This window comes from Myiozetetes cayanensis, unplaced genomic scaffold (assembly GCF_022539395.1).
Source record: "Myiozetetes cayanensis isolate MyiCay16 unplaced genomic scaffold, myiCay2020 scf5-8, whole genome shotgun sequence".
NCBI classification, from domain to species: Eukaryota; Metazoa; Chordata; class Aves; order Passeriformes; family Tyrannidae; genus Myiozetetes; species Myiozetetes cayanensis.
In genome coordinates, this window is record NW_026087742.1 from 101,431,482 (window position 1) to 101,449,739 (window position 18,258).

An 18,258-nucleotide genomic window follows, 5' to 3' on the forward strand; every position below is an offset into this window, starting at 1 on the left:
GTGTCAGTGCAAAACCAGACAGGATACAGGTTTGGTCATCTGGTTCTCAAGGCACTGATGTCTTGAGAAATGATATCTTCATGTCCCAAAACTGGGCACAGCTGCTCAGGCCAGAGGGTTGCTGATACAAGAGGACATGAGGTGGTTTGAGAGTGTGAGATCCAGGTGGAGGCCCTCATACTGAGGACAGGCCAGATCTGGCCCCAACCTTGTTTCAGTGTTGGCAGAGACTGGCATGAGGAAAAGCAGGGTGACATGTCTGTCCTACGAGAACCCTCCCTGGTCCTGGTGGGGCAGTGGGGGATGGTTGGGCTCCAGGACAAATAATCAGGCATAGACCTGCCCTCCTGAGCAGAACCCAAGCCCTGCTTTTGGACCCCATCTGCATTTACTCTGGCCTTCACAGCATGCTGTAATGATGATGATTTCCCCAACATAACACCCAGGGCCAGAAGCACCACATCTCATGGGATCAAAGCCCTGATCCTTCCCACCTTTCCCAACGTGTGCCCACAAACACCCATCAGCTGTATGCCCAGGCGTGGTGTGGAGCCATGTTTTATTCAAGACAGCCCTTCCCTTCTCCCGTCTGGGCATTTACACCGCAGGACCGTGGCTGCAGCCGTGGTGGTGGCGAGGCAGGGCAGACACCCCCACATCCACCTCAGGACACAGCACCTCAGCCACACCTGCCCAGGCACTCCAGGAGCTCCATGCGGATGGCGATGCGCACGTGCCAGCCCAGCGGGATGAGACGGATGTAGCGGGCCACGATGGGCGGCCGCAGCAGGTTCTGCACTGAGGAGGAGCGGTCCGAGTTGCCATAGAAAACCTGTGAAGGGAGGTGCGGGTAGGTGGTTAGGGGGCTGGAAATTCTGTCCCATGAGTCTGGGGTGCCTGTGCAGAACTGAGGAGGAGGAGGTTCCTTCCCTTCCACCTCAAAACAAAACACATCAAAAATAGCCAGATTGTTTTTGTCACACTGATTCGGTTTTCTGAGTAAGTCACTTTCTCCCATTGTTCCTGCACTTCTTCTGGTTAGGCCAGACTTAATCTCACCCCTTTCTCCCTCACTTGCCTTCCAGCAGCAAGGCACCACATGTTTGGAGTGAGCATGGTAAAATTTAGCTCTTTGCAGTTCATAAGCTGGGCTCTCTCATATGCCAATATAGACAAAAAAATGTATCTTTCCCCATTGCTTGGCCAGCATGTCACATCTCCTGCTGCCATGACCTGTTTTTTGGAGAAAGCCCAGCACAGCATCTCCCCAAGGCTGCAGGAACCAGTACTTCAGCAAAGCCACCAGAGCCTCCCATGCTAGGACAGGGCCATTCCCACAGACAGACCCTGAGGATGCTTAGGAGGCAGCAGCTGTGGCATCTCCAGTCCAGCTGAGCTGCACAGCCATCACTGTAAGGTCTTCCCAGTGCAATTTTTTGCTTCAAACCAGCCAGTAAAAAGTGCAGCGTGAGAATGGTTCAGTGGGCTGTGACATAACTAGTTACAGATCTTGTCTTAGGGGTTTTTCTGCATTGTCATTGTGCACTAGCCCTGGGCTTACAGCAAAAGGGGTCCCCATTTCTCAGTGCCCAAGCACTGGTTGTATGGCCACAGCCGAGAAAGGGGTTTTATCATGAAGGTTCTCCCTCCTCTGCAATGCTAACTAATACCCCTGAGCTTAATCTGGACTCCACTATCATCATTAGAAAACACAAAAAATTTATTTTGCCCTGGTCAGCACGGGACTCACTTTCATCACAGAGGAAATGGCCCCTCTCTGTGCTGCCCCAGACATGGAGCGAGCACTGAGACCCATCCACCCTGCAGCTGCCACAGGACCCCCATTTTGGGGCACCTCTCACTGAGAAATGATGTCTTCATGTCACCAAACATGCCACCCCTCCACCAGTGGCCGAAGAGCAAATTGCACTGACCCGATTGTTCCCGGTTTGGTCCTTGTAGTAAACCCAGTTGAGGTTTTCGTCGGTGCGGTACTGAATGCTGTACTTGGTCATCCACTCATCAGCATCACAGCGCCCTTGGGTGAGGATCCCTGAAATCACCTTCACCTCCTTCAGGTCGATCTGCAGCCACTGTGCAGTGTCCTGGTACTTGGAGAGCCACGCACACCTGGGGGACACCACCAGCCCTGCCATGTCCACTACTGCTGCCCTTCCAGGCAGACCCTCCTGCCCCAACGCCACCAAGGTTGCCCAGCACCCCACACCCACTGCCCCTGGGGCCCCTCAGAGAGGCATTTTGGAACTCACCCAAAGCCTTGGCCATTGAGGCGGGCCTTGTTTGCTGTCCAGGAGGAGTACCAGCCCGTGTACTGCTCAGGGTTGGAGCAGCTTATCTGGTCTGAGGTGACAGAGCCAGACTCAAAACCCAGGGGCTTGTGGTAGGGACACTCTGCAGAAAAGGGGAAAAAACACCTTAAGTGACACGAGTGGCTGTTTCCTGGGTGTGTTTGCACACACTTTGTCAACATCTCCTGTGGTTTCACTGCTCCCTCTCCTCTCTGACTAGGATGCTCTTATTCCCAGACCACAACCTGCACAGGGGCCATACGGTCTTCATTTCTAATTCTTATTTTAATTTCTAACTCTTCTTTCTCTCTCAAACTTACTAAACCTGTTCTACCTGCCACATTTTGGGGGGAAAGGCTTTATTCAGACGTTGCAGTCTGAATCTCCTTCTTGAAAGGCGTGTGGAAGAAGAGCCAAGCTGGATCTATCAACCTGGATTCAGGCTGTCAGCCTCTGCCTGATCCTTGAGAAATGTCAGACACTGCTTTTGTTGCTGGGCTTTGCCTCCTTCTGCCCCTCCATTCACTGTCTTGATTTATGGCTCTACTTGCATGGCAAAATTTCTGAGCAAGCTCTGATCATCAAGCTTGCTTCACAAGCACCCTCGGGTGTTCTGCATTCTCTGCTATGGCAACCATCTTTGTGTCTGGAGATGGTCTTGCCTTGCGGAAAGCCTGCAGGTGGTCTGGTGCCAGTGAGGTGCAGTTCTTGACCCTGCTGAAGGCTCAGGGATCTCCATCTGAGTTTTTGACTTCAGATCTCCAGGCTACCAACCCTGCCCCCACAGCTGTCATTGGCAACAGTGAGAAATTCAACATGACTCCTGCTGGCTGCAAAACTACTGGAGAAAGAAATACTCATTTGTCATTAAAACTTTCTGTGGTGGGTCACCACGCACCGCTCTGGAACGCAGGACTTTGGTGATGCTGAGCACCTGCATGCTAACTGGACCTACCTGTAGGGTTTTTTGTTATGATCATTTTTTATACAATCAGGTTATCACTGCGTATCAAGATATGCAGAATTGAAGGTGCTCACAAGGGTCACATGGGGATCGTCTAGGCAAACATCTATATCATGGGCAGCATTTTCTAATTTTGCAGCCTATGGAGCCCCCAAAGGTTACTCTGTCCCTTTCTCCAGTTCAGCATAGTTTGTCTCATGGGTCTCAGCAGTAAAGGAGCAAGCAAAGCCCTGCGCAGCTTCCCTTGTGGGTAGGACGTTTCCTTGCCTTAGCTGTGCCTGACTAACCAGCGTGGTGCCTCGTGTTAAAAATGACCCACACGTGGGGTGCCTCAGTGGGGGCCCAGAACCCAGCATGACCGTGGCCTCCCCAGTGCAACTCCCCAGCACTGCGGCCATGCGGTCGATGTCTCATTAGCAAGCTCCACGAGGTCAATACTGTATGCATCAATATCTCATTAACATGTCTTGTGCAGTTGGTACCTCATTAACATGTTTTTTCCCATGAAAACATATAGCCACTGTCCCGCCTTCCTCCAGGCATGGAAACATCATGCTTTTCCACCACGTTAAAAGCCTTGCTCCCCTTGTGCAAGAGGTGGCCGGGCTGGGGTGGCCCCTTGTGTTTACTATTCGTTAGGCTTATCTCAAACACCACCCAGCCTCACTTTTAGCAACACTAATCCGCAGAGCACACAACCATAATGCAATTAGCAGGTCACCTTCTGCTGATTCCGTTTGTGCCGTGCACAAGGACCCACCAAAACAGATGCCTGGTGCCTGCCCGGCCAAATCAGCCAAACCATTTAACACCATCACTGCCAATCCACAGGAGACTTGAGTGGTGTTTGGGAAGCAGCTGCTCCCACTGGCCATGCCAGAGGCTGCTCTGCAAACCATTGCCAGGCAGCAGGGACACCAGGCCAGACCATGTTGGCTGGGCTGGACTGGGCAAGGGCAGCGCGAAGTCCTTGCCTGGGGAGAGCAGAGTTACAGTGGCAATATTCATCATTCAGGAGAACAGCCTTCATCAGTCAAGGAAGATGCCTTCATTACTCAGCTGCATAATGCTAATGTGTGAGAGCACCCGTCACACCTGGCCAGGCTGGAAACCTAGCCCTGCTCCTCACCTATCTGCCATGGACAGATCAACCAAACCTGCCACATCTCCTTCCCTTCCCTTGCCTCTCAAAGGGCAAGAGTTTTGAACAGGAAGAGTGTGGGTTTAGATTGGACATAAAGAAAAACTTTTTTACTGTGCAGATGATGATCCACTGGAACAGGTTGTCCAGAGAAGCTGTGGATGCCCCATCCCTGGAAATGTTCAAGTCCAGGATGGATGGGGCTTTGAGCAACCTGGTCGAGTAGAAGATGTCACTACCCATAAAGGGGATGGGAGAGGGGAGGTATTGGAACTAGATGGTCTTTCAATGCTCCCTTCCAATCCAAACCGTGCTGTGATTTTATGATTGCTTGGTGCAAACAACAGCAGGATGGTACCAGGCTGTAGCAAGACTTCAAATGGAGAATTGTACACTGCTAAGGTTAAACGGTAAGAAAATACGCAGTAGGACCAGGCTGGCATGCCAGGCATAGGTGCCAGTAGGGAGCACTCACCAGCATGGGTCACTCTTGGTGACCTCCCAGGGCCCAGGAATGGTGGCTACCCCTGCCTGACGGGGCAGGGTCACCCCCTCACCTCACACCGGTGCAGCTCCCCCACCCTCATAGCAGCTGGATTTGGAACAAGTACTGCCAAAACATGCCTCCTCTGCAATGGTGAGTGCAGAAGGGGAAGCTGCTGGAGATCACCAGGCAAACACAGCTAAAAGCACACTGGTCCATTACCTGGCATGCACTCCAAGCTGTTAGTCCCGCTGGACCACACCGAGTTAGGTCCTCCTTGGCAATCACATTTGCAAGCCTTGCTGTGCCACAGCTCCAGTCTCTCATCCTAAAGGGAAGGTAAAAAACCAGCAATAAATCAAAATAGTCATCAACAACAGTGACACAAAGCTACATCTGAGTTCTGAAGTTTAGACAGGTGCTCATGCCCGCCCAGCCTGCTGCACCTTCTCTGAGACCCTCATGTCAGCCTAGCATGAAACATGGGGTGACTTAGATCCCTTGGATTCAAAGGTCAGACCCTGTGCCTGGGCTTGAAGACCCAGGTGCCACCCTTACTTCTGGCCCAAGGCACCAGAGCCAGGCAGTGTCGGAGCCCCAGCATTCACCTGGCAGCCAAACTAGTCGGAGACACTTACCTCTCCTGGGGAAAGGGCCATTGCAGCTGGGCAGTGGATGTGGAGAGAAGAGAGAGAGAGATTAGAAACAAAGATGCTGCAAGCAAACCTTAGGAAGTACAATTTCCTCCTGAGCTAGGGACAAATCAATAAAGGAAGGACTGATGAATCTACCACGTTTTCCCCAAGCTGATTGCCAGGGGAAGGTAAGAGAATATGGGCAGGAGCAGTGCACGGCCTGTGTCCATGTCTGTCCTACTCCTCCATGCCTTTGGCATCTCCTCTTTCTGTTCAGACACACCTGAATCACCCTGAGGAGAAACTCATGCCAGACAACTTAGTCTCTGCTTTACAGCTAATTTTGCCCATATCCATTTTTTCTGCCTTCCTGCTCTACAGTTTTCCTGTCATTTTCTCCTTAAAATGTGTAAGCTGATGAACTCCAAGGGTGAAATCCCATCCTGGCACTACTGCAAGTGGTAAGTGCCTTTGGAGGAGATGGGACACCCTACAAGGTGCTTGGTCTGAGACCACTCACTCTGGATGGGATGGAGAAAAATGTAATGTAAATAGGTCTTCCTAATCCATCTTACAGACAGGATACCCTTTTTTTTCTTAGGGAAAACCAGTTGTTGGGGCTGTAGAGGAAGAGACACTATTTTTGTAACATCTGACCTGTTTTATCTCTTGCCTCTTACTAAGCAATAGCTTTTTTATGAGCACTTTCCTTACTGGAAAGGCTCTCCTTGCTTCACAGTGAAGTCCAAAGTAGGCTGTGTTAACAGCATTTGGACTGGCAGGATAGTTCCCAGACATCTACGAAAATAATAAAAAAAAAATATAGTTCCATGACTGCTGATGACTCATCAATACAAGTCAAATGTCAAACTTTTTCAAAGCCAGTAGAGAATCTACAAGCCACCAAGGAAACAAGCTATTAAGCAGGTAAAACTTGCATACAGAAGCCATGAGAAACCTGCCGTCTCCAGAGGTTTTGTGAATACGAAAAGAGGTCTTTTCACCAAATGAATTAGACTCTGAATTATTCACTGAATTCTAGTTATGATTTATTCATTCATACACTGTCACTTTGCTGAGCCTAGGAAGCCCCAGCTAATGTTAGGAATTTACATCTCACATTTCTATAGCAAGTTTCCTCTCAAAAGACTCACAAACACAGAGCAATTATAATCATCTGAAATATAAACTATATACAAAGCTCTGTTTATTACTGAAATGCAAGTGCTCCTTGGGTGTGACACTGAGCCTAAATGTATCAAGAGTCTGAAATAAAGTCAGCCAAGAACAAAATTATAAAGACATTTTAAAAAATTCCTTTCTCTAACACAGAGATGGTTTCCTGTGCTTCAGTGTCCCAGGGCAGCATTTCTGGCATCAGGAACTTACAACATTAACCCAAGGCACTGCCCATGTCAGAAGAAGTAAACACTGGTCTGCAATAAAAAGATGTGGCTTTTAGTTAGACCCAAGAGGGAGGCGGGAGGCACCCAGACCCCAACAAGCTCAGGACGAAAACGTGGCTGCACATCTCCAGATATGGCCTCTTGTGAAGTGTAGGCTGAGGGCCACTCACAACACTGCACTGCACCTTTCCCAGCACAGATGTTACCCAGTCAAACCCTGTCTCTCCACTGTGCAATGAGAAAACCAAGGCAGAGGTGCAAGCCCCAGGCCACCTCCGTGCTGTTCCTCACAGGGCAAAGGAATTTGACTTAAATCAGCATAAAGGTGGTTTAAAGTAATGCTGTTTGCCAATTCATTACACACGAGGACTTTATCACTTATCAAAACTGTACCATCTCTGCCAATAAAAGCAATGTACTGCCTCTCCTGCCTGCTTGGTGCTCTGTTTGATGCCAGTTCTGGAGTGGCACTGGCACCAGGGCCATGAGAGCCAGGCCAGCAGGTGTCTCCTGCCCCTCCAGCCAGTGCTCCTGCTCCAGGAGCACCAGCTGCAAGGACAGCTTCCTTACCCTGAAATCTGGGAGCCTGACTCCCCAGCCAGCACAGGGGAGTCATGCATACCCATTGCCCAGCAACTGTCTCAGCTCACAGAGCTGCAGGCTTGACTCCTTCCATCTGCAGGCACTCAGGTTTCATTTAGAGATGTGTGCTTGCTACGTGTTTCTTAACTTCTTTCTTTATTTTCATCTTTAGAACACTGATTTTTGTGCAAAAACTTCTGTGTGTCGTTTTGGGTTTTCCTTACGGTGGTTTAATGCACTTTGGCCTGGCAAAGGGGTTGGAAAAGACCTCTAAGATCATCAAGTCCAGCCATTAACCTAAGAAAATTATGTTCCATGAGGAAGACTGTATTGTGGTGAAGCTTACTCTTGTGCACTACATGCCTGTGGTGGGGAAAGGGGACGTTGGTTACCAGGACTGATGTAGGGTATTGCTGTGGGACCACGCTGAGCCCTTCCATAGGCCTCCTGAGTGCCTCCCTTTGAGAGCCAAGATCAAAATTTGATATGTCATTGACACATGGAGCTGGAAATTCAACATCTGGGAGTGAAACAACAGGAAAAAAAGGAACAGTTTTCAGGTGGGTGGCTCTATGATAGCACCAAATTCAACCACCAGAAATAAATCCTCCTCACAGATCACCCCAGCATTGCTTGGGTGGTTGCACTCAGCCAGCGATGGCTGCACTCAGCCAGTGATGCCGGCTCCTGAGCTACAGGAGTGGCTTCTAGGGGTTTTAGCCTCATCTGCCAAGGGACACCACTGCAAATCAAGCAAGGGTATAAACTTCCAGCACAAAAGGCCTTTTGTCAAGGCAATGTTTTATTGGGTCAGTCCCACAACACACAGTGGTGCAAAGGCAGTGCCAGGACACAGGTGCCAGCGTGCTGTCCCTTTGGTTGTCCCCTCTGGGCTGGGGACTGCTACTCCTCACTGCATATCTCACTGATTTAAGTATCTCAAACAGGAGCTCAACTTTGTGTTTTTGAGTCAGAAGGGTTAATTGCTCCCACAAGTGTCTTGCTCCCACAAGTGTCTTGCTCCCACAAGTGGCTCAGCCATCCAACCATGGCACAGGGGAGTGGCAGGCTTGGCTTGGCTTGGGATAAGCGCAGCAGCAGACGGCCAAATATCCTGCCTGGGCAGCGTGGCCTGATAACCCCTGGTGCTGGGAGAGAAAAGGAAAGGAAAGATGCCCTTGCCTGCAGTTGGCCAGAAAACATAGTAATTGATATATTGGTGTGTTTACAGCTGTGACAGGCCCTGTCCTACAAAGGAAATGAAGAGGAAAGCTGGCTGCCAATAGCCTAAAAAAAAAGTGATGGCCAGCATGCTTTTATAGTGAGCATGTTTGCCTTCAAGGAAGGTTACAAAGATAATTGGTAATTGTAGGTCAGACAGAATGAATTGCTGCAATTCGTGGGAGAGTCATAAGTCCTGCACTGCCGCCAGGGGCTGTTGTTTTAAAATCACAAGACTGAAAAAAGCCACAAAACATTAAAAAGTAAAAAGCACTATTTACAGCCCCCCTCAGGACATTTAGCAAACCATCAGTTCAGTGACATAAACTATTACCTGTGTTTGTGGGAGGCAGGGAGAAAAGGCATGCACCCTTCCCGTCCCTTCATCCTACTCTGCAGTGTGGTTTGTCCAGCACACTGTCATGCACAAATGCCACCCGATGGGTCGGGATTTACAGACCAGGGCTGGGGCAAGAACCAGAGGATGATTTTGTGCCAGAGCACCTCTCCTAGTGAAGCTGGGCTGGAGCCCAGGCCCTGGGATGGCCCCACTCAGCACCTGCTGCTGAGCAGGATGGAGGGGAGAGATACTCCAGAGACTGGTCCAGGTTTGTGGGAGAAAGAAAAGAGATGGCAGAGGTAGTCCTGGGATGCCAAGATGGGGAGGACACAGGTTTCCTGAGGTGGAAGTGGGATAAAACAGCAACCACAAATTAGGACTGGCTGGGAAAAGGAAGGGGCAATCAATAACAAGGAAACTCAGCTGCTGGCATTTTAAGGGCAGGAACAGGTAACTGTGTGCCTCAGAAAAATTTGTAATCATTAAGAATGCAGTTAAACAAGAGTAAGAAAGGAGGAAGTTAAGTGTGGACAGAAGTAACACGGCCAAAGGCTAAGCACATTTTCATGTAGTAACTCTGAGAAAGCATATTCACTATCCTGACTATAAAGCCACAATACCAAGTCATCTTTCAGTGTGTCTAGAATTAATGACAAATGTACAAGCATGAGAAAGCACATAATAAAATATGTAAACAGATAAATAAAATATAACACAGAATAAATGTCAGTCAACTCAACTTACTGGAATAAGTTCACATAAACTTGATCATTGTAGGAAAAGTATGTGGAAAAGTTTAATTATTTATTTACTTTATGATTTAGGCGTCCTAGAAGCTTCAGCTGGAAAATAGTTAATGTTGTCTCTCATCTCTGCAAGCAACATCTCAGTTTAACAAAGCTCAGAGAGATGAGTAAAATGACTTTCTCTCCTCCTGGGGGAGAGCAGTCCATGATGCAGCAGTGCTTTCTGGGCATTGTGGCTCCTGCTGCAGTCACCTGCTTCCCTTCTGCACCTGTGGGTTATGGGGCGGGGCAAGGGAAAACAGCTCAAACCCAAGACAAATATGACTGGAGCCCCAGCAAAGATGTCACAGAAACAAAAAGCATAGCTGGACTGAATGGCACCGTTTTTACCATGCTGTCTGAAAAGCACACCATTGCAAAGCCCTCTTTTCCCTGCGCACAACATTAGGCATCAGCAGGAAGCAGAGTTAGGTAACACAGCCTGGAAAGCAACACAGAGGGTTGAGACACTGAAAAAAGCATTCGGTGGTCTGTGCCCATTGGGTGCTAGTTTGTGGGTTGCTATATTATTAACTAGGCTATTTTTACATCCCAGCCCTGAAAATCGTGCCAGGCGAGCGAGGTGAGTCACATCAGGTTGCACAAGCCTTGGTAACAAGGTGCATTTAGGGAAGCTGCCGTATCTGCGGTGTTTTCCCAAATGCGCCAGAGGCAAGGGCCCCAGGGACCCCTGCTGCAGCTGTGGCCGGTCCCCAGGTCCCCTTGGCAAGAGTAGCCCCCCTGTCCAGTTGCCTGGTGATTGCTTTTGTTGATTTTCCCCCAGGGCTTTTTCCATGGTTATGTTAAACAGCCTCAGTGGAACCCGTGTAGTGCAAACAGGACCTTTATTACTAAAAACCATGGGCTTTAAATGGTCCTTGGGAGCTGTGCTGGCAGGCAGAGACCCCCGGGGTATATGCAGATCTGTGTCCACCAAAAGACACTGGGAGTCAGGCTGGGTGCCCATCCAGGGACTACGACCACCTAAAGCCACAGCGGCCAAAATGCTCATCCTGTTTCCCCTGCAGATGATATTCTGGCCCCAGGAAGGCACCAACACCCCGGCACACATCAGCCCGCGAGGACTGACCTCTGCTGATCCCCGGCAGGCACGGTCAGAGCCAGAAAATGAGGGCAAGAGGAGCAGCACCAGTGTCAGCCTGCAGAGGGGAGACGGTCTCACACTTTATGTTAAGCTTTTCTCTCAGGCTTTAACTCAGCTGTTCTTTTCCTCCTTCATTTTACAGGGATTTTTCATGGGTTTATTATTTTAATTTCCGTTCCATTTTCTTTAATTGATTTTTATTTGGTTTCCATTTTCATTCATTTGTATTGTGTCATTTAATATTTACTAGGTATTTGAAAGCGATAAAAACCATATTTAAATAATGACAATTATACCCATTTAATTCATATTAATTTCTGTTTTACGCCTGCTGTTTCCATAATGTTTCCACTAATTTTTCTTATGTTGTGAAAATATTTGGAAAAAGATTAAATAATTTGGAAAAAAAAAATCAAACTCTTCCCCTTTTCTTCTTAAGAGATGAAACAACTATCTTTTTTTCCCGAAGTGTTCCTTTGAAAACTTTTGCCAATTTCTGATCTTGCTGACGTTTGCTCCTTCCTGCTTAGAGCTACGCAGAACATTGCCTGCTTAGTAATTTCACTAGATGCATTAATTATGCCAAAGGGCAGCACTAAAGATGTTATTTACCATGATCCAAAGGCGCGTTTGAGCCTTTAATTTTGCTTTTGATTTTGGGTTGTTTTGTTTTGTTTTGTTTTTTTCCCAAAGGTACCAAAAAAAAAACCCAAACCAAACCAAACAAAAAAAACAGAGGGGGAAAAAGAAATCCACTCTCTTAAACTGCTGAGATGAGCTTATTCCTCAACGTGTATCGAGCACGGATGGAGTAATGCGGTGCAGGCATGTCACATTCAATGTGCTAAAAGCACATTCACGTCAATCCGGGGCTCGGGGTGCTCCCCCTCGCCATATGGAGGGGGCCCAGCAGCTGCTGCGGCTCTCGTGGCAGGAGCCCGCCTGCTGCACCATATGCTACTGATGCTACTGATGCTGCTGCTGCTGCTGCGGCGTCCCCGGCGAACACAAGCCCAGCCAGGGCGCGGGGGCTGGGGGTGCTCCTCTAAGCCACTTGCTCTGCCAGAGAAAATAAGCTAAGCAGCTTATCATGGCATCAGTGCACGTAGCTCGGAGGACTGACCTAGCAGCACCTTCGCGGTGAGAGAGAAAGGCAGGAGGGGGACCTGAACAAAGGGTCATTGCTCCCTTTTTATCCAGAGGAGGACACTTAGGCCATGAAGCAAGGATAAACAATAAATTAAGTAACATAGTAAATTAAGAAAATAAATATCAAAGGAGTGATGCCTGGAAAGTGATCCTGCAAGTTATTTTTCACTGCAGGCTCTCCAAAAATATCCTGATGTGTAGGTGTCTATTAAAAGCAAGCTGTGTCTGGGATTCAGAGTAAGGTATGAACTCATTCCAAGGACTAATTGCCATTATGCCACCCATAGGGAAAAAAATGCTGGAGGCTGGATAAAACAGTCTTCCAAGAGGCTTAGGCACCAGTAACCTTCCCAAGTGAAACAAAGGAGAAGGAAGAGATAAGGTATGAGGAGAACATACAAATATTTGCTATAAGATTAAAAGGCAGACCTAGTAATTAGACAGAGTGGGGTACAGCCAAACATAACAGGATGAAATGAAGGCATGGCTAGTTGAGGAACATTTACTTTCCTACCCATGAAAATTGGTAGATCAAAGTATTAAGTGGAAACACAGAGACAGAAAAGAATTAGACAAATCAAAACAATGAGAATTCAACATATATGGGGGAAAAGATGGACTGTCTGATTAATCTTCTTCTCACTCTGACAGATCAGACTTGATTCACACATTAATGTCGGTAGATACTGCCAAGCACTTACCAAGAGCAAACCTCTGCCTTGTTTAAGAAAATAGCAGCTTTGCCATTGGCTTTGATGAAGCCAGAAAATTAAACAAAACCCAGAAAATTATGTCCTTGTTCTCTACTGCTGGGCTAATTAAAACAGAAGGAGACTGTGACCCTGAATTTTCTGGTTTCTTCTAGCTCCTGCTTACGCCCTTTCGTTGCTGCCTTTCTGAAAAGTAAATTTGATAAAGCCTCAAAATTCATAAATATCTTTCCCATTTTCTTGACTTATGATTGCATCTTGTTCTGAAAGTGCCTTTGGAAGTCTCTCCCAGGCCAAAATACCTGAAAGGGCCTTTAAAAAAAAAGCCAATCTTCATCAGCAATCTCTTGCTGCTAGAGAAAATGATCAGCTTTTGATTAATCAAGAGTTTTGATTGATGAAGGACCAGTCTTTCATGTTATACTGTACCTCATTTTTCAAATCAGCATTATTATTTACACACTGGCTCAGCTGCACTACAATTTTCTTTGCAAATTCATATTTTGACAAATTATATGGCAATTTTTTTATACTGCAATTATTTTGTGAAACAGAGTTTTGCTACTGAATATTCATAGAGCTGTAAGAACACTGCTCACTCATGTACATAAATTACACATCTCCTCCACATTTTGCCTTTCCCCGAATTATTATGCTTCCATGAGAATGTAAAGAGAGCTTGCTCTGTACCCCATAGCCCCTGGCAGAAGAAAGCATGGATGAAACAAGAAACACAAAGAGACATATCTGAAAGCGCCTCTCAGGAGGCAAAGTGCATACCTTTGTACCAGAAAAGAAGAGGCAGCAGGACGCTTCCCATCTTGAACTGCATCTTTCCCTTCCTCTGTTGTGAATAGCTCCTTAGTGTACTGCTTGGCTTGATGGGAAGGCATGAGATTAACTTAAGCATTGCCTAAGCACCTTACTCTCCCCCATTCTCATGATTTTCTCAAGCACATCAAGCCAACCACACAAATATTACGGTCAAGCTCCATCCTAGAGGATGCGTCATCTGCAATAGTTTTTGGAAGGTAACAGGTATTGAGGTACTGACGCTCTGAGTGTGAATCTGAATAGGTATGTAGACATATGTCCAAATAAACAAGGATTTACCTATGTAGAAACCAAATATACCCCCTACAGAAAAGCAGATGACTAATGCTGCTACAAGATAGGTAGTATATATTGTCTATTGTATATAACAGGTATTCACTGTCTTCCACCCCAATTCTTTACCTCTACACTATCAGTGCCTTTCTCAATAATAGTTGTGTGTTGAAATCTGCTCTGGCCTTATTGCTCTTCCAGTCACCTAATTGTGTGGGGCTGAAAATTGCAATTAGTATATCAAACAAAAATAGCACTTTTCAGTTGTTTACTTGCTAGGCTCTAAAAAACTCAAACCAAAAATGTACACCTGCCTTTGCTAACAGTTTTACCTATAGTATCCTCTCAACAGGCTTACATTCAAGAGAGTAATAAATTTGATTTTAAAATGATTGAAAGGTTCAAGATAAAAGAACTAGTGATTCCAGTGGATCTTGCACCCGTTCCTCCAATCTCTGCTAATTATGTGCAATTAGCAGTGAATTTTTAATGGAGGCTTTTGAAAGCAATTGCTTCAGAAGCAGCTTGCTTTGTTTCAAAAGATCACAGATTGTATGCACTGGGAATAGATTAAAGTGCCGCACAGATCACGTAGGCTGCTGCGGAGTTAAGCTAATCGTGTCTCTAGTCTTCTGGTCTACATCCATTCAAAAAATGCTGTGCAGACAAGGATGCTGACTTTTCAAAAACAGTACAACATCCCACTGCAGTTACACCTCCAGCACGAGTACCATCCTGGCCTCACCGGGGCATGTGACATGGATGGAATGAGTTTCCTGCCAAGGGGCCTCACTGCTTTGCTCAGTTCAAGGAGTTTAACCTTCTCAACCCAACACTTTCCCCACTTTATCTACATGGAGAGGTGTGTCATCACAGGCGGATCCCTGCACAGCCATTCTGCTTCATGGACCTGGGCCAGTTCACCCCAAATACTGAGGGAAAATCAATGCGTGGCAGCACAAGCAAGAAGAGCAGCTTGTCCCAGGCACCGAGAAGGAGGTCATATTTCTAAGGGCAGGGGACTGCTCCTGATTTTTGGTCAGACATCTTATGTTCATATGCAACACCCCTCTCAGGGCAGTGAGACCCACCAGAAGGTCCAGCCAGGGGATAAAGAAACATGAGCCTCACTGAGGGTACCAGGGCAGCCTCTGGGCATCTGCCACAGTGCAGCGTCTTACTCCAGGCTCTACAGTATCCAGTATCTACAGTATCCAGACAAGAGTGTCTCTCCTTCTTTTTTTTTGTCCAGGCTAAAATGGTTTGCCACAGAGACAGAGATTTCTAGAGCTGCTGAAGACACTCAGATATCTATTCCCTCCCTACCGTGATGAGCAGTTGGTATCTAAATCCCATGTGTTTGAAAATCCCAGCTTAAAAATCCCTAAATACCTTCATCCACATATCTCTTGGAAAACCAGACCAGGGCTTCAGCCTCTCACCTTCTGGTCTCATAAGCACAGGTCACAGGGAAGCAGAGCTGCCCACACAGAGAGAAATCACCTACCATGTTTTAAAAGAGAAAAGCCAAATTCTCTTCCATCACCCCAAGCAATTTATAATCAGTTTGGTTTATGGTCAACCCCACGCTTCAAATAGGTTTTGATTTTTTGTAAGAAGTGCACAATAGCTCAGGGAACATGTTCAGAAATAGCACAGCTGTTATCAAAGGACATTTCATCCAAAGGGACGCTCTTTAAGACTAGTGACTGCCCAGTTATAAAATTCCCTCTATAAAGCACAGCAAGCCAGCCTTTGTTTAAAATGTCTGTAGCATTCAAAAAATCAAACTGGTTCACATGAAGATTAGAAGAACCTTAAAATTAAAGTCCCTGTATAAATAGTATGCAGTTCAGGCCCTTTGTGTCTAATGGTGTTGATGGTCCTTCATTTTAATAACCATGAAGAGCAAAACCACACTGCCACTGCAGACATTCATTGCTAAATGAATAATTAAATTATTAAATGTGATTAAATGAATGAATTAATTAAGTGATCAAATGAATAATGTAGTTAATTCTTAGAAAACATAGAAATATTTTCAGGTACGGAAGACAGAAACATTTAATACAGCACCAGAAAGGGCTTCAGTTGCCCTTTTTAAAAAAATAAAATTTTAGAAAGGATAAAAATTAGTCTGGCATTGATTACAGAACAAAACTGAGACTACTACCAATGGCCCAAATTATGACAGTTTGGTGACATCCCCATTGCTGTGTAAAACAGGGGCAGGAACTGCCTGGGCAGGTTTACTCTTCTGGCCATGCATCTTCTCCAGCTCTAGCTCGTGTCACGTTGGCCTTAAGACATTTTGGTAGGTATTCTTAGCCCTCAGAAATCTTGGTGTCTTTCTCCAGTCTGTGGGAAACAACACAAAGATCACCCTGCACCACTGAGATGCTTTTAGTCTGACTGGCACCGTATGTGTGTGGCCTCAGAGGGGAAGCAGGAGGCAAAAGTACTGGTGTGTGAGAGGGAAGAGCAACTCCACGAAGCAATTTCATGTTTCTCCCAAAGTCAGAGTGCCAGACAGCTAAATCAGAGTGGCATGCATCGATTCGTGCGTCTGGAAGCTGAACACACACGGCACGCAATGTCTCAGCAGGAATGTGTGACTGGCACACTTTTGTTTTATCGCAGTTAAGGAACGCACAAAATACACATTTATACATGTACGTGTGAACCACGGACATCTCTCAGAAGCAGGATACTGATGTGTGGAAAAAGCAAGACTGCCAGCCCTATTAGAGCTCGAGTCAAACCATCAGGAGCTGGATCCTCTCAAAATGGATGGAGCTACTCTGGTCTACACACACTTAGAATCTGACTCTTAGAATAAAATATTCTTTCTACAAGTCTGAAGAGTGAGCTTGAGTCCTCTTCTGAAAAGGGCCCCTTTTCCTAAATGTAAGAAAACACAATGCAGATAGTTACACTGTGCTGATCACCAGTATTAGGCCCACTCACTCTAACACACACCTGGGGGGTTCTGTGGTTGTCAATGGTAGGGTAAGCACCATGGGATCACCATCCTTATTAGGTGGAAAGGAGGCTTGCATATCCTACATTAGGAGAAGTCTAGCTAAGCCTGACTCACCTTTGAGCTTGTATCGTGGAAGCAGCAAGTCTATGGAAAACAGTTTACCCAAGAGGTGGGACACACTGCTTTGGCTTCACCTCCTGTGAGCTGCACACATGCTGCTAAGCAAAATAAGCAGAAGAAAGTCAGACTTCAGTACATCTGCACTTTCAGGCTGTGGCATACACAAGCCCTTAGTACTGTTATGGTGTTTAATGTTATGAGCTTAGTATGCTAGGTCTCACTATGTGAAGTACAGGTGTTTTCTACCCAAAGGAGCTTTTGTTTCCTGGCCCAGGTATCCCTGCATTGGTCTGCAATCTGTAACTGCAGTTTGCCCATGCCTCAGAGTGTTTCTTTAGTAAGAGCAAGCACTAACAAAGGTTAATAGTTTTCTTAATATATGATGATTAAAGGAAGTTTCTTAATAGGACTCTGATTAAGGTAAGTTCAGCCTATTTTTCTCTTTAAAGATAGGTAAATCACACCCTCCCACTCTGCTCCTTCAAAGATACTCAAGAGCTAACTCCAGGTCAGCAGTGTTCAGGGACTCTCCTTGTCCTCCTCCTGCATTAATGTCTGAGCCCCGGCACTCATTAGGGCTCCCACACACAGACAGATGCTGTGCCAGTATCCATGCCCAGAGGATACCCTTTCCTAAAGGCTTGCACGTGCAAAATGAGACAACATGTTATAATTTAAAAGTTAAACTGCTCCGAGGCAATCTGAGATGGCTCTTTCTTTCCTAATTAATAAAACCGGTACACACAGTACCGGGGAAAACCAGGTTGGAGTTAACTGTCCTTGCTAGCTGTGTGCTGTGAAAAGCGCCCGCCTTTCCCCTAAAGCGCTAAAACTCTTGTCCAAGCACAGAGGTGAAAGGCCCTACGCTCCAGTCTGTCCCGGTGAGCCTCTCCTTGAGGATGCAGCGGGCTGCAGATTCCACCGCTGCCCTTGTCCCCGCTCCGGAGGAGGCACAGGCTGCTGCTTCTCCCCCTTCCGCCGTGGTTCCCTCTGGTGTCTGCGGTCTCCTTGGTTACCCAACCAGGGGACCATGGTAAGGTGGGGATGGGAAACGCTCCTCTCGCGAGGTTTAAGCCTGTGGAAAGGCTCCTGAGGGAGAGGGTTTCCCATTTAGGGGGCTTTTCTGCTCCCCTCGAAACGCACTGCTCCGCCTACTACCGCAGGCAGGACCTGCGCTTTTTTTGAGTGCTCACGAGATTGCTCGTTTCGAGGAGGAA

The 18,258-nt window shown here is 46.9% G+C and overlaps 1 protein-coding gene across 3 annotated transcripts; it reads right to left on the reverse strand.

Annotated features, from left to right (window-relative positions):
• Nucleotides 1-545: 545 nt before the first annotated feature.
• Nucleotides 546-17,934, reverse strand: RS1 (retinoschisin 1). 3 transcript variants are annotated; one of them, XM_050332571.1, is made up of 7 exons: nt 17,907-17,934; nt 17,036-17,139; nt 5,537-5,562; nt 5,121-5,226; nt 2,271-2,412; nt 1,935-2,130; nt 546-832 (listed from the first exon to the last, which is right to left on the reverse strand). In XM_050332571.1, exons 3-7 carry the CDS (start codon nt 5,555-5,557, stop codon nt 680-682), a joined length of 618 nt encoding a protein of 205 aa, XP_050188528.1. In that variant the 5' UTR covers nt 5,558-5,562; nt 17,036-17,139; nt 17,907-17,934; the 3' UTR covers nt 546-679. The 3 variants fall into 3 exon arrangements, with proteins under 3 accessions (XP_050188528.1, XP_050188527.1, XP_050188526.1); XM_050332570.1 differs by lacking the exons at nt 17,036-17,139; nt 17,907-17,934 and adding exons at nt 13,612-13,708; nt 13,814-13,872; XM_050332569.1 differs by lacking the exons at nt 17,036-17,139; nt 17,907-17,934 and adding an exon at nt 13,612-13,741.
• Nucleotides 17,935-18,258: the final 324 nt, after the last annotated feature.

Excerpts from the sequence above, each read along its gene's own strand:
- RS1 (XM_050332569.1), bottom strand. The coding sequence starts at position 13,741 with ATGCTTAAGTTAATCTCATGCCTTCCCATCAAGCCAAGCAGTACACTA. Across the intron at positions 5,563-13,611 it reads TCTTCTTTTCTGGTACAAAG|CTGCAATGGCCCTTTCCCCA; the intron begins GTATGCACTTTG and ends TCCACTGCCCAG. Across the intron at positions 2,131-2,270 it reads CTCAATGGCCAAGGCTTTGG|GTGTGCGTGGCTCTCCAAGT; the intron begins GTGAGTTCCAAA and ends GGTGTCCCCCAG.